General features: G+C 33.6%; 3 protein-coding genes across 3 annotated transcripts; 2 read left to right on the top strand and 1 right to left on the bottom strand.

Moving 5' to 3' along the window:
• The first annotated feature begins 400 nt into the window (after positions 1-400).
• LOC133031907 (uncharacterized) lies at positions 401-1,965 on the top strand. Its single transcript, XM_061105675.1, has 2 exons — positions 401-650; positions 1,064-1,965. Exons 1-2 carry the CDS (start codon positions 629-631, stop codon positions 1,834-1,836), a joined length of 795 nt encoding a protein of 264 aa, XP_060961658.1. The 5' UTR covers positions 401-628; the 3' UTR covers positions 1,837-1,965.
• A 277-nt stretch (positions 1,966-2,242) lies between these two features.
• Positions 2,243-4,747, top strand: LOC115703923 (uncharacterized). The gene is made up of 3 exons (XM_061106191.1): positions 2,243-2,313; positions 2,397-4,491; positions 4,575-4,747. Exons 1-3 carry the CDS (start codon positions 2,243-2,245, stop codon positions 4,710-4,712), a joined length of 2,304 nt encoding a protein of 767 aa, XP_060962174.1. The 3' UTR covers positions 4,713-4,747.
• Positions 4,748-5,413: 666 nt separating this feature from the next.
• LOC115721423 (uncharacterized) lies at positions 5,414-6,515 on the bottom strand. Its single transcript, XM_030650720.2, has 2 exons — positions 6,115-6,515; positions 5,414-5,702 (listed from the first exon to the last, which is right to left on the bottom strand). Exons 1-2 carry the CDS (start codon positions 6,292-6,294, stop codon positions 5,439-5,441), a joined length of 444 nt encoding a protein of 147 aa, XP_030506580.2. The 5' UTR covers positions 6,295-6,515; the 3' UTR covers positions 5,414-5,438.
• Between the last annotated feature and the right edge of the window lie 13,855 nt (positions 6,516-20,370).

The following is a 20,370-nucleotide window of genomic DNA, read 5'->3' as shown; positions in this document are numbered from 1 at the left end:
GTGATGTAAATTAATTTACACCACAATAAATGCACTACTTTTTCATTTACATTAATGTTATTTTTATTATTTTATTAAGGGATAATTGCGGCAAAAGTCCCCAAAAACTTGAGGTTGATGCCGATTAGTCCTCAACCTCAAAAATTGGCGGTGAAAATACCCAAGGTGGACAAAGTTGTTTGTCTGTTCATACTCAGTCCGTTAGTGAGACTAACGGGACACGTGGACGCACCAGATTTAATCCCCTTTTTTTTTTAATTTTCCCCTAAAATATAAAAGTATTAACTAAAAAAAATTAATAAAACCTAAAAAAATAAATAAAACAAATTAATATAACAAATTAATTAAACAAATTAATTCAAAACCTGAAAACATTTCAAAAAAAAAAAAACTTCATTACAGAAGTAAAAACCAAACACAGTGAACACGAAATCGAGGCCCTCTGTCCACACCCAAACCCTAATCACGAATTTGAAACTAAATCCCTCAAAATCGAAGGCGAACACTGTGTATCCATTAAAATGCAGTCGATTTTTCGAATATTGACCCCATTCGAAGAGCATTCTTAAGGTAAATCCCTAAAGGTTGAAGATACAGCAAAGGAGGTCCCCAAAAAACCAGTCGTATAATGGAGGACGACGATGGTGAAGGTACAATCCCATTTTTCATTTCCTTGCTTATTCATAGTTTATTATGTAATTTTAGTGAAGAAAAATGGTTTGCAGTAAATTTTTTGTCTATGGTTTTACTGAGAAATGGTTTGGACTAAGTTTTACTATGTATTTTTTTTTCCATTTCCCATTCACTGTATGAAAAAAGTGTGCAGATGATGGCAGTTTGATATTTATATAGGGTTGAGTATAATGTGTTAGGTGTACACATTTAATTGATCTATATTGTTTTTGTTGGGACATGATAAAGTTGGTATTAAACTATTTTTCAATGTTGTGTGGGGTATAGGCTTTGACTAGTGAGCATGTGAGCATGTGAGCATCTTTGCACATAGTTTTAGGCTCTATGTCATCAACTTTATTGTAAATTGGCCTTGGTTTGTTGCTGGCAGGTTTGTATTTTAGTGTGAATATGCACCATGGGGGTTCTTGGTGCACTAGAAATGGGTTGAAACACTATGTGGGTGGCACTACAACCGAGTTTGATAAGTGCCATACAGATTTCTTCAACATGATGGAACTTGAAGGGATGCTTTTGCAAGTACAGTGGTGTCATGGTTCCCCTCTGTATTTCTGGTTTAAGCCTAAAGACAAAGAACTACATGATGGATTTGAGCTTAAGACTGACAAGGATTTGTTGGCTATGTTTGAGGACATGAGACAACAGAGATATAGGAAGGTGGATGTTTATGCTGATTTATCTGGAACTTTTGGAGGCAACAATGGTGAATTAGCAATTGTGCCTGTTGATGCAAATGTCAGTGTTGAGAATACACCACCTGCTGGAAGTAAGCTGAAAAGATGCATAATAGAGGAGCTACCAGATGATGCAAATGTGATTGTTGATGCTCGGGTAAGTGCTAGACCAGATGACTATGTTATGTCCAAAGCAGCAATGAGGGATGTTGAAGAGGAATTGGCAGAGAATTTACAGGATTCCAGTGGTGATTCTGATAATGGGGTTGATGAGTTTGTTGTGTACATGCCAGATATTGACATGCCAGAGTTTGACATGGAAGATGGTGTTGGAGGAAGTGATGAAGACACTCATTCTAGTGTCCAAATTATTGAGACAGTGGTGGATATTGAGTCTGACAATGAAGGCCCAACAGAGGAAGCCCATTTACACCCCCAATACCCAAACACATGCCCAAAACATATTTGAAACACCATCCAAACCAAAAAAAGCCCAAACCAGTAAAAGAACACCAAAAACCAGATCCCAAACACAAGGCAAAACTAGCCATTTAAATCCCTGCACATCACCCAATAGAAGGTCCCAATTAACATCCAAAACACCACTCCAACCAAGAAGAAAAGTTGCCAGACTGAGCTGTTCCAATCACCCAAAAGTAGGTCAAAAACTCCATCCAAAACACCACCCCAAACCAGGAAAAACAAAGGGCAGTCAGACCTCAACAAATCACCCCAAAACAGAGCTCAAACAACATCTAGAACTAGGAAAGGAGAGGGTTGTTCGAGAACACCACAAACCAGATCCCAAAGAGCTTCTACAACACCTCAAAACAGTCACACATTAGCCCAAACACCACCCTGTACCAGATCCAGTAATGTATCTCAAACACCACCCCAAACCAGATCCAAAAGTGTATCTCGAACACCAGCTCAAACTAGACAGAGAGTAAGAGAAACACCATCCAAAACACCAACCCAAACTAGAAAAAGACCAAGAGAAACACCAACCAAAACACCAACCCAAAGCAGAAAAAGAGGAAGAGAAATACAAACCAAAACACCAACCCAAACCAGAAAGAGACCAAGACAAACACCATCCAAAACACCAACCAAGAAGAAAAAAAACCAATCAGTGGAAGAGGAAGATTTTTTGGAAGAGGAATATGCTGCAGATACCCAAGATCTTGAATTAGCAGAAGAAGGAGCAGCTGACCCTAGCCAATGGTGGGGGTCAGTCAATGATCTATGCAGTCAAGCTTACCAAGATGATGATGATGGTGGAGGATATGAAGAGGATGATGATTTGGTGAGCTTGGTTAGTGATGAAGAAGATGGACCAGTGCTTAAAAAGAAACACATTGAGTTTGATCCACACTTCAAGCCTGAGAACATCAAGTTTGAGTTGGGAATGGAATTCCCTACTGTTGAGCACTTGAGGGAAGCATTGAAGGAGCATTTCATCAGCATTGACAGGCAGTACAAGTATATTCACAATGACAGGTTAAGAATTAGAATTGTATGCCAAGGAGAAGGCTGCAAATGGTTAATGTATGCTCGAAGGATGAGAGATGATTGCACTACAATGCGAATCAACAAATTTGAGGAAGAACACAACTGTGGAATTTTATGGGAGAACAGGCTGGTAGATGCTAATTGGATTGCAAAAGAGTTCTTGGAGAAGTTCAGAGCAAATCCAGCCATGTCTTTTGGTGATTTCAAGAAAGCAAATCCTGAGGGTAAGTACTCCAAACTTTCCTCCTGGACTTTTTATCGAGCTAAGAACAAAGCAATGGCCAAGATACATGGAACCGTTAAAGATCAATATGCTATTCTGCATGATTATTGTGCTATATTAGTGAAACTGAATCCTGGTAGCACAGCTTTCATCAGAACAAGCTTAGTGGATGATGTAAGGTATTTCAAGAGGATTTACATATGCCTTGCAGCATGTAAAGCTGGTTTCAAGTTCTGTAGGCCCATCATCGGGTTAGATGGTTGCTTTTTGAAAGGGTATTGCAGGGGTATGTTGCTTGTAGCCATTGGTATAGATGCAAACAACAGCATGTTTCCTCTTGCATATGCTGTTGTTGAGAAGGAAAACACTGATAGTTGGACTTGGTTTGTGCAACTACTGAAAGAGGATCTGGATGTACAAGACACAAGATTGTTCACATTCATTTCAGACAGGCAGAAGGGGCTGGAAAGGGCTGTAGCAGAAATTTATGAAGGTTCTGAAATACGTTTTTGTGTTAGGCATCTTTATGCCAACTTCAAGAAGGAGTTCCCTGGATTGTTGTTGAAGCAACAATTATGGGCTTGTGCTAGAGCTACAACAGTGGAAGAATTCAAAAGGAGAATGGATGAACTGAAGGAGACTAATGCAGCAGCTTTTGAATGGTTGTCCAAAAAGTCACCATCTGAATGGACCAAGTCCCATTTTAGGACTTTCAGTAAGTGTGATATGTTGCTAAATAATCTCTGTGAGAGTTTCAACTCAGCCATACTAGATGGAAGAGACAAGGCAATCATAACTCTGTTAGAGTATGTAAGATACTGGCTGATGGATAGAATGAGAAAGCAAAGAGAAAGTGTTAGTAAGTGGACAAAACCAGTTGGGAAGAGAATCTTTGATATCCTGCAGAAGAATAGGAAGTTAGCAATGAAATGTCAGTGTACAAAATCTGTTGGAGGCTTGTTCCAAGTGACAGTGTCTACTGGCCAGGTGGAAGCAACAAATTTGGAGACCAAAACATGCTCTTGCAGAACTTATGACCTCACAGGTATTCCCTGTGGTCATGCATTAGCTTGCATATGGTATTCCAACCTCAGTGAGTATGGTTTTCTTGCTGAATGTTACAAGAAAGAAGCCTTCTTAGCAACTTATGAAGGGTCAATTGCACCTATGCCTGGTCCTGAGCATTGGCCTAATAAAGGCCTGAATCCAATCCTTCCACCAGCAGAAACTGTTCTACCTGGCAGGCCTAAGAAATCAAGGAGAAGAGAAGTAGATGAACCTCCACCTGGTGCAACTAAAATGAGGAGATTCGGGCAGTCTAACAACTGTTCTAATTGCAAAAAACCAGGCCATACAAAGACCACTTGCAAACAACCAGTACAGGAGAAGGTATATTATTTCATTAATGTCAATTAACTTTGTATTGATTTTTCCATGGTATACATATAACCTAACATTTATCATGGTATCAGGAACCTCCTCAGAAGAAAAAGATGGGTCGTCCTCCCAAAAAGAATCCAGATCCTCAAACTGTTCAGAGGAACATGAGGAGAACCAAGCAGCAACAAAGGGAATCAAGAAACACTCAACCACCATCTTCTGCAAATTAGTTGCTGCACTACTCAACTTTTGTATTGTATTTTGGATTATGTCATAATAATTAAAGCCATATTTTGTGAACACCTTAGATGGCATATTATTAGTAGTGAATGTTATGTTTTATGATCTTTTTTATCACATTGCCTAGTGCTTTGTGGTTTGATGACAGACTTAAAACATTGCCTTTGTGCATTTTTAATGGTATCTGTAGTGAATGTGATATTGTATGATCTTTTTGATCACATTGCCTACTGCTTTGTGCTTTGATCACTAAATTAGAACATTGCCCTGTGCTTTTTTAAAGGGTATTGTCTTAATAGTTCAATATTTTGTTGTGTGAAGTTCTTCATTACAGGTTTATATACTGTTTTTGTGATATTGCATTACCAAAAATCAAATTACAGGTTTTGCTTCAAATGACATAGTTCTAATTGTACCAAAACTACAATTTCAGTAATGCATTGCCATATTGTTTGAAAAATACATTCCATTAACAACTTTTGTTGTACACACACCAAAACCAGTACCACCTACTTGACAAAAATACATTCAATTAACAATGGCAATACAAGTGCCATGTCCATTACATAATACCATTACATATTGTACCAAAACCAGTACCAGTACCACATATTGTACCAAAAATACATTCCATTAACAATGGCAATACAAGTGCCATGTCCATTAAATAATACCATTACATAAAATTGAAAATTGCCATTACATAGAGATTAGCACTACTTCACCAGATAACTTACAAAAACAAATACACAAGTAATCATCAGAATTTTTCTCCAATTTCTCAGTACCCATATGTGCCCACAATCACAACCATGAACCTTTCCCAAATCTTGATTTGCTTGCAAATGTTCATTTGCTTCATACAACATCAATTGATCTTCAAGTTTGGTTATCTTTCTCAAAAGTCCTGGAATTATTTCTCTGCACCTTCCACAAGATTCAACATCCATCCATTCAAAGAACTTACATCCTCCATCAGCCTGAAAAAATAATGACAAATAACTACTGAGTGAACACAAGTGAAGACAGTTGAATTCAAGTGTATTACATATATTTGTACTTAATCTGGCTAAACCTTTCATTTGCTATATAAGCAAGCCAACATTCTGCAAACTTCAATTGCTCATTTTTAACTAATTTAATATATTTTGAAAGTAAAAGTAAAATATAGATGTGGTGGGATCAAGTAAAAGATCCATTATTCACAAAACACTGACTTTTCACAACAAAATACATATTATGTCTAACTTGATCATCTTCAAGTTAGTGTTGCTCTAAAGTTGAACAAACCGTGAAAAATAATATCGAAAGTTGAAAAATAAGCTGCTGCACACATAAGGTTCTAAGTTCAATTTATATGATGTAGGGATAATTCAAAAATTAAATCCTTACACTTGAAAATCTGCACCTCCTGAAACGACGACCTGGGTTTGCCTCTGTGTTCGATGTTCTTGAAATCCACGGGATACCACAGTAGCAATTTTGAGGTTCCCTTTCATGGTTTGAACCACCAGCTACTCTCAACCTTCTATTATTGACACCAGAACTACTGTACGAACCTTCCCCATCCATTCTTCTCAACCTTCGTCCAAGCTTCGTTGTTGTTAAGCTTCGTCCATCATCGTCGTTCTTAAACCTTCGACCTAGGGATTTAGGGATTTAGGTTTGATTTAGGGCTTCGTGTTTTCAGTGTGTTTGGTTTTTACTTCTGTAATGAAGTTTTTTTTTTTTTGAAATGTTTTCAGGTTTTGAATTAATTTGTTTAATTAATTTGTTATATTAATTTGTTTTATTTATTTTTTTAGGTTTTATTAATTTTTTTAGTTAATACTTTTATATTTTAGGGGAAAATTAAAAAAAAAAAAGGGATTAAATCTGGTGCGTCCACGTGTCCCGTTAGTCTCACTAACGGACTGAGTATGAACGGACAAACAACTTTGTCCACCTTGAGTATTTTCACCGCCAATTTTTGAGGTTGAGGACTAATCGGTATCAACCTCAAGTTTTTGGGGACTTTTGCCGCAATTATCCCTTTTATTAATATATTTAACTATCACATTAAATTATGAAATATTTATATATATATTATTTTTTTTATTGTCTTACATATTAAAATAATAATAAAATTGATTATAAAGTTATTAAATTTTATTTTTTTTAATAGAACATTAATGAGATATTAAATTTTACATCAAAATTTTGCAATTGTGCATTAGAGAACAAAGCTAAAATTTACCACAAAATTACTTTTTGTGCTAAATATAGCACAATTTTTACATCTCCCATTGAAAATGGTCTAAGTTTTTGACAAAATTGGCAAAAATATGAAATGAGAAGAATGGTTTTCAACATATATGGAGACGAAGCCCATGAAAACCATTTGATCAAAATGAACATCTAAGGTGCCTGGTGTAACACCCCACCTTTTTGTAAATAATTAAGAAGAGTGCTAATCACACCCTAATTTACACTCTCTATATTCTAATGACAAGTGTCATTTTTTAAACAATATTTATTTATACTTAATATCTAGTCATAGTATTATAACTTTATTACACTTGTGCCATTTATTAAATTATTCTACTAGTTAAATAATTTGTTCATTTATTTATAAAAAAAAATGAATATTTTTAAGTGAAATAATATTTACACCCCAAAATATAAATATATCTTGCATAAAATATATATATAATTCATTTTTTTTCTTTCTACGTTGTGAAAAAATGCACACATGTAAAAAAGAATATATTTTGAATATTAATACAAAGAAATTAAAAAACAATATAGACAAATATTAGAGTGAAAATAAAATAAAATTATTATTTAAAAAAATATATGAAAACAAGATTAGAAAAATAACTAAAAATTAACAAAGAAGAAATATATATTAAAAAAAGTATTAAGTGTAAATTTTAAAATAATTTTAGTTGATTTATTCTATTGGGATGTATAAATAAATTTGTAGAGTATAGATATAAAGTTTTTTAGTTTATTTTAGTTCTCCCATCTTAAATTGAACAAATTAAATTAATTATCATTATATATTTTTGTCCAACATCAATAAATTACTGATATGATACATACAATTAAAGTAAAATCAACTTTGACTCAATATATAAATATATTAGAGCTTATTTTCATTTATAAATAATGACTAAAAATTTAATTAGTTCCATAAATATTAATTTATCATTAGAACATTATAATGAAAATAATGACTAAAGATTCTCTCTCCTTCTTTGCTCCTGTCAGCTCTCTAGGAATTGGTGCCATGGCGAAAACAAGGGCCAAGAATGTGGGAATATCGAAGGTTTTGAGCAAGAAAATCAAGAAGAAAGGATCGAATTCAATAGTAGAGGTGAAAAAGACAAAATCAATGGAAGAAATCCTTGGGGTGGAACCCCTGGAGTTTACTGATGATGAAGGAGACAGAGATATATCGGACCCTCTTCTTCGCGATAATTTTCAACCACCTCTGTCTCTTGATTCATTGCTGCAATTGATGAAACAATACGATGAGATAGCTGCAGACTTTGGCTTCCTCCTAACTGCTAATCAGGAATGTCAAAGTTCTATCTCAAAAGGTCATAATGTTAACCCACCGATGCTTAGGTTTGAGAATGTGATGAGAAGCTTGGACTCTTCCTTTGCTAGCTCGAAGAAGGTGGAGAAAGTTAGGATAACGATGGATGATATAGAAGAGGAAATGTCCTGCTGGAGATCTGCAATAGTCTACTACGTGTTGGGTGCCAACCCACCTCTCTTAGTTCTGGAAGGTTTTGCTCGAAGGATCTGGAAAGATAAAGTGGATAAAATAGGTATGATTTCCTATGCCATTTTCTTAATTCGATTCTAGTATCAAGGATAGAGATGTTATCCTATAAAGAGGTTACATTTTCTTTAATAAAAGGCTAGTAATAATGAAGGCCTAGGATCCGAATCTTAATCTTCAAAAAGAAGATGTCAGAACCGTTCCTATTTGGATTCAATTAATGGATCTGGAGTTGAAATACTGGGGTTAGAAAGCCCTTTTCAAAATAGTTGGACAGCTAGGGAACCCGATTATGGTGGATGAAGTCATTAAAGGAAGAGACAAGCTCACCTACCTCAAAATTCTAATTGAAGTTTCTGTTGGAAATTATTTTACCAGGATCTTAGATCTACTCACAAGTATGTTTATTAACACCCTAAATATGAACTTTCTAAAACGATGAAATTAAACACATATAAAGTTTAAGAAACCTTACATTGGGTGCAGCGGAATAATATGACTCCTTCCGTTCAGATATCTAGCCCTTGATTCCTTTCTGTAGCAGAGCATTATCAATATCTGAACCTGGATCTCTTTCTCTGAATCTTTGATGCTTAAACTCCTTTGCTCATGATCTTTCTTCACGATCTTCCTCACTATGATTGAGGTATCACTTGCTGTGTGTGGGCACTACTCTCACACTAAGATTTTCGAAATTGAAGAGGGAAGGAGAAAGAGAAGGGTCAGCCAAAGATAGGGAGAGAGAAGGCTCAGTTTTTTTCTAAATCAGAAGTGTAGAAATTTAAGTGTAAATTTCCTGAAGCCTTCACTCTCTATTTATAGCATTCCACTAGGGTTAGGTTTGAATTATTTGGCATTAAAATAATGAAAAAAATCAGTTTAAATTTCCTACAAAAGTGGCTGGCCCTACACTTAGTGGATTGGGCCTTGCTTTTTGCAATTTTGCAATTTTAACACCTTTTGTATATGATTTTCTCAAAAATGCCAATTTCCTAATTCAACCATTTAAATGCCAATTCTAACTATTTAATAACTTTAAATAATTATTAAATAGCATTGTCATTTATCATATTTATTAATTGAACCATACAAAGTATCATAATTAACAAATATGCCCCTATTAACTCTTTCTTTACAATTTTGCCCTTACTTAGTAAAAAATTCACAAATAGACATAGTCTAATTTGAGAATTATAATTGATTAATCAAAACCAATTACATGAGTCTTACAAGCAATATTATCTCAACTAGTGGGGGGACCATGGGTCTATATAACCGAGCTTCCAATAAGTAGATCAAGAATTTAGCACTAAAATTCACTAACTTATTAATTCTTCGTTGAATCCACGCATAGAACTTAGAATTGCACTCTCTCAGTATATAGAATGCTCTATATGTTCCACCATATAGACACATCATTAGTTATCCATTGTTATAATCCTAATTTGATCAATTATCCTCTATATGAATGATCTACACTGTAAAGGGATTAGATTACCGTAACACCCTACTATGTATTTTATCCTTAAAACACTTGACCCCGTATAAATGATATTTCAGCTTATGTGAAATGAGATCTCCACCATTTATGCTCGTTTGGTCAAGCTCGAAGGAGATCATCCTTTGCTTACTATTCGCCAGATAGAAGCTATAGATTCCATGTTTATACTAGCGCTCCCACTCAATTGCACTACCGTGTTCCCAAAATGTACGTATCACCCTGACCTAAAAGTAGGCTTAACTAACAAATCAAAGAACACGAATAGCCTCTCGAGATTGAGCCTAATCATATCAGGATTAAGATCATTTGATCTAGGATCAACTAGGCGATATTAACTTGAATAGATATTACAGTAAGTTTAATAAATCTAAGTCAAAGTTCAATATCGGTCCCTTCCGATGCATACTCCATGCATCCAACCTGAGCTTTACTTTAACCAATGCTCTGGAAAGAACATAGCACTTCTCCAAATGCAAGTAAACTCTGTTGTAGATTATCATATCAGTAAAACCCTGTTTCTGATAAATCTAGGAAACTTTATTCACATAGTCATGTTTACTTTCCAATGTGTTGACTGCACAATAAACAGGATCAAGTATGTGAAAAGGGTTTCAGATGAATTTATACATTATGTACATATAATCATGAAATAAATCATGTGAACCATGCAACATTAAATGTTATTTCTGATCTATATTAATAAGTAAATCTGATTATATTGAAATGAGTTTTATTTAGGGCATAAAACCCAACAGTTTCAATTGAACATGAGTTTCCAGGTTTGATTTACTTTGAGAATGAATTGGGAGTGAGGTTTCAGTCATTGTTAACTGTGAATGGAAATCTATTACTTGCAAACATTACAACAGAATGGGACATTCAATTGAAGATTGTAGGAGGAAAGAGGGGAAAAATAAGAATGGACCATTAAAGATAAGAGTAAACAAGGGAATAGAGATGCAGGGGAACATTAGGATGTTGAAGATTTCAAGCCTGTTGTTAAAGGCTAGAGACCCAAAACTCCAACACAAACAATAGAAGCTCAGATGTCAAATTCATTTACTACTTTAGAAGCAAAAGAAGAGAAAGGGGAGCAGGTGGCACAACAGAAGGAAGGTAGTGTTAATGAGGGAAATAAAGGAGGAGGGGAACAAGCTCCTTTTCTGAATGGATAAAATAATAAGTTGGAACGTTCGAGGAATCAACAATCCACATAAGTAAAATGAAGTAAGGCAATTTATTGCTAAGAATAATGTGGGTCTTGTTGGTCTCCTTGAGACGAGAGTTAAGGCTCTAAATCTTGGAGCCCTTATATGTTAAGATGTTTTCCAATTGGTGTTTTACAACTAATATAGCTTGGCGTAAAGGAGGGAGAATAATTGTTGTGTGGAATCCATTAAGCTTTATGGTGAATATCATTTTTTGCTCGAGTCAAGTTGTTCATCTTTATGTTTCTACTATGGACAAGAGGAACAAGTTCTTTGTTTCTTTTGTTTATGGGGTTAACAATGAAGAGGGGAGAAGCATGTTATGGAAAGAATTAAAGGAGTTGAATACAAATGAACCATGGATGGTTCTAGGGGATTTAATGACATATTTGAAAGAGGTGAAAGAATTGGAGCTCGGGTTAGGTATAATCCTTCATCTTTTAAGGACTGTACTATAGCTTGTAAGCTTGAAGATATCAAATTTGGTGGAAGTTTTTTCACCTGGAACAACAAACAGAAGGGTGAAAACAGGATCTATTCTAAAATCGATAGAGTGATGGCAAACAATAGTTGGTTGAATGGATACCCTAATGCTGAAGCAATTTTTCTAAACAAAGGTGTGTTTGACCACACTCATGCTTTACTTACTGTGTATCCTAATATCCCTAGTGGTAGGAAACCTTTTAAGTATTTTAGGATGTGGTTTAGTCATCTTCAGTTCAAGAAGTAGTTGGAAACTGTATGGGGCCAAATTGTGAGGGGATCCAAAATGTTTCAAGTAGTTTCAAAGATGAAAGCTCTTAAACCTGTCTAGAAAACAATCAACAAGCAAGGATTCTGTGATATCCAAGCTACTGAGATGAGAGCCAAATAAAGGTTGTTGGAATGTCAAAAGAATACTCAAAGAGATCCCACCAATCTTGAGCTTCAACAACAAGAGCTGGATGCAAGGGATAATTATGCAGAGCTTCATAATGCATACATTTCTTTCTTGCAACAAAAATCCAAGATCAATTGTATTAAAAATGGTGACTCTAATACAGCATTGTTCAATTCGAGCATAAGGGATAAAAGAATTCAGAATAAAAAATTTTTTGATTACTAATGCTATGGGGAGAGAATTGATGATCAAAATAAAATTACTGCTGCTTTTTTGGAGTATTACAGAGGCCTACTGGGAACTAAAATGTAGGGAAGACATCATGATGTCCTTCCATAATTCCTAATCAAATCCTGACATATCATAATGTTATGTGCAATATATCTACCTTTAATGAATCCCCCCTGATTTAGAGATCCTAGATTAGGAAGGATATTTTTAAGTCTAGAGCAAATAAGTTTGGTAGCAACCTTATAAAGCACATTACAACTTGATATAGGCCTAAAATCACTCACCTTATCAAGGCATTTGATTTTAGGGATTAGGGTTATGACTGTAGAATTTATTTCTTTTAGGAGGTTACCTGATTAAAGGAAGGAGGAGGAGATAGCTTCACAAACATCATTTCCAATTCGATCCAAGTTGTCTTGAAAAAAGAAACTACCAAAACCATCCGGTCCAGGGCTCTTTACTCCAGGCATACTGAACACTGCATTCTTGATTTCTTCTTTAGTAAATTCTTGCATCAACATCTCAGCCTGTGTCACAGATAGCAGTTGCATGATTAAGCTTGATCTGCAAAAGGCCTATGAGACTTTAGATTGGGATTTTTTGGAAGAAATGTTGCAGGCTTTAAAGTTTATAGGAAGGTTCCTTAATTTGGTTATCACTTGTGTCAAAACCCTTGAATATTCATTAATGTTCAATGAATCTATGCATGGATTCTTTGAAGCTTAAAGAAGGTTGAGACAAGGAGACCCAATGTCTCCTTTGCTCTTTGTTTTGGGTATGGAATACTTAAGCAAAATCATGATTAAAGTTGGAAATAAGAGGAGTTTGGCTTTTATGAGAGGTGTTCAGAAATTAAGCTAAACCATCTTAGCTTTGCTGATGATGTGTTGTTGTTTTGTAAAGGAGACTTTAAAAGCATCTACCAAATGATGCAAGGCCTAAAGTTATTCTCCCTCAGATCTGGATTACAGCCAAATAAAGCAAAATCTACTTTGTATTACACTGGAATTGATGAAATAAAGATAAGAAGGGTGTTGGATATGTCTGGTGTTTCCAGGTAAAAGGAACCTTTCAAATATCTAGGGGCCCCCCATCTGTACTAGGAGGATTGCTGCTACTGATTGTAGCAACCTCGCACAAAAAATGACTGCGAAGGTCAAGGTTTGGAGCATTAAGAACCTTTCTTTTGCGGGTAGGCTAGTGCTTATAAACTCTGTGTTACTCACAATATACATGTATTGGAGTCAAATTATGATACTTCCTAGAAAAATCATCAAGGAAATTGAAGCTATTTGCAGAATTTTCCTTTGGACAGGTAAAAATATGATGACAGGGGCAGGTAACATTGCTTGGGAGAAATTACGCAATCCTAAAAAGGCAAGAGGTCTGAGACTTTTGAACGCTGCTACATGGAATATTGCAACAATGGCTAAACATGTATGGATTGTGGCTAAAAAGAAAGATAATGTGGGTTAAATGGGTGCATTGTGTATATATCAAGCATCTTGACTGGTGGGAGTATAAGGCTCCACAGAGCAGCAGTTGGTATTGGAGAAAAATAATGGAAATCAGAGACAAAATCAAGCAGGTAGTGCAGCCACATTTGTTTTCTAATAATGAATATAGAATTTCTATTGGCTACTGTTGGTTTGAACATGGTAAAGACAAGGTAGAATGGTGTAATGAGGTATGTTCTAGACTCAATTCTCCTAAGCATAGTTTTATGATTTGGCTGGCTATTCTAAATAGGTTAAAGACTTGGGAGAGGCTATTCAAATATAAGGTGGTTGATGTCGCCCAATTAGTTACACTGCGGTCGCGTTAGTAAACGGGCTATGTCGTATCTACAGAGAGGCAAATTACCACTAAAGATTAGTTTAGTAAATTGAAAATGATAGAAATGTGAATGAATTAAAAATAATAAAATGGTGAGTGAAAGGGGATGATCAGATAAAGAGCTTAGTAAGGTAGAGATGTAGTTCTGCAAATCCTATTCTAATATTGATATTAATTCAGAACGCAGTTGTAATTCTACACTATTAATTACAACCCAGAAGATATATATGTTATGAGCACAAATCAAATAATCTTGAATAAATTGAATCTCACCTCTAACTTAACAGCATATCATATTATACATCATAAATAGACAAATTACCATTGTTGGCGGAATGCAGTAAACGACATACAATATAATAAATACACCTAAATAATTAATAGTATAACTTACATAAGAAAAGCATGACTAAACTTATATAAAAGATACTATTAACTTTGGAAGAAAAATTAGAAGATGAAAAACAATTTAATAAATGAGATATGGAGATGAAGCACAAAAGAATCAATATCAATAATAGAAATAAGGAATACAAAAGCTATACTCTAACCTCACCAATATTTTTAAAATAGTTCACTTATTTTTGTCACTCAAATAAGTAAAATAAAATAGAAATAAGAGAAAATAAGATGAGAAAGTGTTCTCTATTCTAAAATCTGATGCATTTACATTGAATTTGAGTCATATTTATAGTGCAAATTTGCTCTTCAAATATGGTATTTTGGTGTACCATTTAGTGGGATAAATGGCACAAAAAGCTGAGAAAAGTGGGGGACAAAATGTCCATTTGCGTCAGGCGGAGTGGGAAAGAGGGACAAGCTTTCAGAGGTGGCGTTGAGGGAGACTCTCAACTGGAGTGGGGCATGCGTAAGAGAGGTCAAGGGAACAAGCAGCCACGTAGCATCTCTTGCTGCTTCCGTCAAGTAATAGGATCGGCTAGTTACATGTAGTAGTAGCAGCAGTATAATTGTTGCAGCAACTAAAAAATTGGGCTCTTATAATTTGATTTATTTGAATAAAGCCCATTTGAATTTCCATGGCCACGTGTAGCAAATTATGGGCCTTAGGCCATGTTGATGACTAAAAGATGAGATTGCATTGCCTTGATGGGCCTTTTGAAACTGGGTTTTTGTATTTTCCTTTTACCACTTTTTCTGAGAAATAATATAAATTTAAAGTAAATTAAATATTTCTAATAAAAATAAATTTATCATTAAAATATTTAATTTATATTAATTTTATATGCATAATTAAAGATTTAAAATGTATAAATTTGAGCCTTAATCGGTGGTCGACTCTCCTTGCATTTTTTGCAGCAATGGAGATGAATCAGTTGACCATTTGTTTTTCAGTTGTGAGACTTCCTACAAATGTCTTAAACAACTGAAATCTTTGCTAAATTGGCACACTACTGCTAATTCATTGCAGGGGCTACTAAAATGGATAAGGAAAGCAAAGTAATCTGAATTCCAGAAGAGTGTTAAGGCAGCTGCAATTGCAGCTCTTGTCTACATGATTTGGAGAGCTAGGAATGACATGCTTTTGGAATTCGGCTAGAAGCAGGTCTCTGAGTTTGTGCAGTAGCTAAAGTGGGTAGTTAAAAATAGAATAATGTTTGTAATGCCAAAAAAAGTTAAACAACATGATAGAGATTGGTTTCAGATTTTGTAAATATTATTGTATAGATAAACTTAAGGCTTTCTTTGAAGTGCTTTTAAGATGTACAAATGAGATATTAGAGCAATGAATATACTGATTCATCAAAAAAATACGAGAGATATGTGTAGTGAATTTAAATTTGAATTGTAATGTTTTTTAAGAAAAACAAATACTTTATGTTCTATAATCACATTTAATATAATATAGATATTTACAGTGTTAAAAAAACATGTTAGGTTGTGTAGTCACATTTAATATAAGATAAAACATAAGAGAGATAAATGTAATGAGTTTAAATTTAAGTTGTAATATTTTTTTTTTTTAAAAAAAAATATTTATGCATGTTATATAACCATATTTAATATAAAAAAGGGAAATCACTCAATATATCATTTTTTTTTTCATTTTTATGGTTAGTGCTCAGGTGAATATTGCTCTGTGGGTTGTTATGTGGTTTTGGGTTGCAATTTAGGTTGCTACGTTAGTTTTTATGTGAATTTTTAATAAAAAGTAAAAAAAAAAATAAAAAATTAAATGTAAAAATAAAAAAATTCATACAAAAAATATGGATATATATATATATATATAATTTAATTAAATTTTTGATTGGTGTGTTAAAACTTGGATGATGGAAAGGACACTATAGGGTGACCTTTGGTTGGAGGTAATAAAATGAAATAGAATGGAAAGGAAACAATTTTCATTCCATTCTTTTGTTTAGTTGTATTTTAAAATATTTGAAGTCATTCTAATAAAATACAATTTTTACCATTTTTGTGTAATGACTATTTTATTTTGAAATAGAAGGAAAATCATTCCAATGTAATTACATGAAAAAAAATTTAATAATTTTTTTTATACATTTTTTTATTTTATTTCATTCTATTTTTATTCTTATTTTCATTCTAATTCTTATTTTTATGGTTTGATTAATCTCAACTAAACGCTACCTAGTGCCCATAATAAACTCTTGACATCTAATTTATTCATACTGGCCAGGCGAAGGGTGACGGCCGGGAAAAGCATTTTGGGGATAAATTTTCTTTAAATTTAAAATAAAGTTTTCGGGTTACGTGATATGATTAATATTATATAGTTGACATATGAGAGAGATGTATAGATGCCCACTTACATTGAATAATTCGAAATCAAGTCCATCAAAGTACATTTGATACAAACGATATTCCAAAGAATGCAAAAGAAGATTACAATACTTAATTGTTTTTATTTCTTGAATCAAATTTACTACATATCTGCCATTTCCATCCGTTTCATATTATTGGAGAGTTGATCTCAAGCAGCCAGCTAACTAAATTGGCCGTGTCATGGGTAACATGTGAAGATAGCTAAGAATTGTTTTTGGGTGGTATATGCAGTGTAGTTACTCTCTCTCTCTCTCTCTCTCTCTCTCTCTATATATATATATAAAGATATATTTAGTACTGTATGGACTAAACATATTTATTTGGAAGAATATTTTGTTTTCAACTTTAGTCAATGTTTCATTTACACACTTTAAAAGTCATGTGATCACGTTCAATTGTGTGCACTTATTTTCCTTCATTTTTCTCCTCTCCTTTTTTCGTAACAAACTTGGCTACATAAGCAGCCCAATAACCGATATATCTATAATAAGTACACACAAATATATATTTTAAGCAGAAAAATATTCATTTTTTATATTTATAGTGGACCTTTACGCCCGACATTTGGAGTTCATAATGCAATGAAAAGTTAAATATTGTGTTCATAAAGAAGAGAAAGTAAGAAGAAAGTTGAAAGATCATACAAAGAAGTGCACGAAGGGCCAAAGTTCCTCATTAAACAGTTCAAAGTAGATCATTAAAGTTTTAGGCTAAGTGATTGAATCGGACGTCCACTAACTATACATATATATAAGAACATGAAGCCCTACATTAAAAATATTTATATCAAAGACCCTTATTCGAAGGAAATGGGTCGATGCCATGTCATGCCTACGGTCTCAGTACATCATTAATTATAATATATAATGATTAATTAACTAAACATAATTAGTTATATAATAATATGGTTAATGGATCGAAGTGTCCTACTTCTTCTTAGTAGTATATATATTGTACAAAATGTACCACTAAACCTACCTTTCAGACTATATAATAATAATAATAATAATCTTAAGTTATTATGGAATGTTGCATAATGCATTTATTTGCATCAGTACAAACATAAGAACCATTGAACTTGCTTTTGGGACTATATATAATATTTCTCTTTATCAATATGTATTTTTGCATTCAACTTTTTAAATTCTATCTATATATATAGGTAATAAACTTAATCAACAACAAGAATTTGTGCATATTATTATATTATAATCTAATTTCCAAGAGATAAGAAATATATTTTATAATATAGGGCGAGGATTTAGATTAATCGTGATGATGCGTTATTGTTTGATTTGATAATGGGTGAGAATATGTATTACAGTAATAGGGTATAGTAGCTAGAAATTAAGCAGTAGATTTTTATTGATAGTTGGTTCTTTCTTTTATCACAAACCATATTTTTCAGGGAAATTTTTAATATTATACTAATAATATATTCAATTAACAAAAATATACCTGAAATGAAAAAAACTTGATAACGTAAAAAAAAAAAAAACCAGAAACAAACATACGCGCCAATTAATCCACAAATTATGGAATAGATTTCTTAAAACAATGCGTGAAACACAAACGCACATACAAAACATATAAATTCACGATTTGCTGAGTTTGCGAATCAATTTGAATCATTTTTACATAAAAAAAAAAAAAAACACCATTAACGATAAAAAAACCTTTGAATACAACTTGAACTCCAAAAATCAACAAATCGAAAGCAAAAACCGATTCCGAATCTGTATACAATTTTGATTCTATGTTACTGTAAGTGAAAAACAGAAACAAATCTGAATAGATTCTCAAAAAGAACAAAAAAACCATTGACAAAGAAAAAAGCTTCAGTAACGATCTTCAGAATTTCAATCAAAAATCAGAAGCAATGTTGTTTCTCAACAAAAGAAAACGATCCTCAATAATATAAAGATTGCAGAGTTGTTGCTGGCCAAAATAGAAAATAATAGAGAAAATTCGTTAGCTGCAGAAAAATTTCTCAACAGTGCTCTGTTCTCCGTGTAGCCAAAAATAATCATCAAACCAAAAAGTAATCTAAAACATTGTTGTAATATTACATGGATAAAAAAGATCATTGTAAATAACATGATCATATATTTTCATATACACAGTGCGATTTCTTCCTATTTATTCTAATGCAATTCATCAAAAATTTTTCGAAAAAAAATAAAATTGATTAGTGTGCAAATAATATCTATATTATTTTTCACAAATACTTAAAAGTTTAATAAAAAAAATGTAATAAACTAATATGTATATGATAACACACAGGAAACAATGGATCCCATGACAATCATTATTTTCTACAATGCAACATGGGTAGACAGAACAACATACAACGATTATGAAGTGGCAGGTATACTAATCCCAACAAAATGTTCGTATAATATTCTTGCACGGGAAATCTATGAAACATTATCAATAGACAGAAACAAGTATGAAATTACAATCAAATTTCAAATTAAAGAATGGATACCACCAATAACCATCAAAGATGACAAAAATAATAAGAAAATAATAAAAAGTAAACTAAATCATATACAAAAATATATTTAAACATATTAAACACCTAACAACTACGGCAAGCATTTGTATGTATTGTGCTTGCTTTGTTAACATAAATGTAAATGTAAAAGAAACAAAAACAAAAACAACAGAACCAATGCCCCTAATAACTACGGCAAGCATTTGTATGTATTGTGCTTGCTTTGTTAGTGTGTCTATTTTACAGTTGTAGGAATAGTAAAGTATTGTAACACCCTAACTAACATAGGCGTATTACGTGATTTTTAAACATACTGTGCTACTCGTTGCTAATCAACGAGGTTTATGGAAAAATGTGATTAATTAAAATTTTGCTTTTTAATTAAACTTATAAAACAATATTACAAAAGACTCGGGATCCCGATTATAAAATCATTTACAAAAGATTTAACTGATTAACTGATACATAAAATAAATGTCGTCTAACGACCAGTTACAAAAATCAGCCTCGCTGTCCCGATGATCGTACGCTCCAGGCCTAACCGCCCCGACATGTACAATCTTCACAAGCTCGCTCACGGTCCATCAGCTTTAGCCTTGCCTTTACCTACACATAAACGTAGAACTGTGAGTCGACAGACTCAGTAAGAAAAGCATAATAATACTCATACATAATTCTAACTGCCGTGTCCAACACGATACTGAGTCCCGCTACTGCCATGTCCAACATGGTACTGAGCCACTACTGCCATGTCCAACATGGTACTAAGTTCTGAACGTTCATAGGGACGGTACTATTGACACGTAACAACCTGATCGGTCGAACCGGTCATACTCCGGCTGCTGGTCATACTCCAGCCTGTACCGACGTGTTACTATATCCTCCTGATCGGTCGAACCGGTCATACTCCGGCTGCTG

The sequence above is a fragment of the Cannabis sativa genome, chromosome X, assembly GCF_029168945.1.
Source record: "Cannabis sativa cultivar Pink pepper isolate KNU-18-1 chromosome X, ASM2916894v1, whole genome shotgun sequence".
In the NCBI taxonomy this organism is placed as follows: Eukaryota; Viridiplantae; Streptophyta; class Magnoliopsida; order Rosales; family Cannabaceae; genus Cannabis; species Cannabis sativa.
The sequence above is the reverse complement of the archived record's forward strand: the minus strand, read 5'-3'. Positions and strand labels throughout refer to the sequence as shown.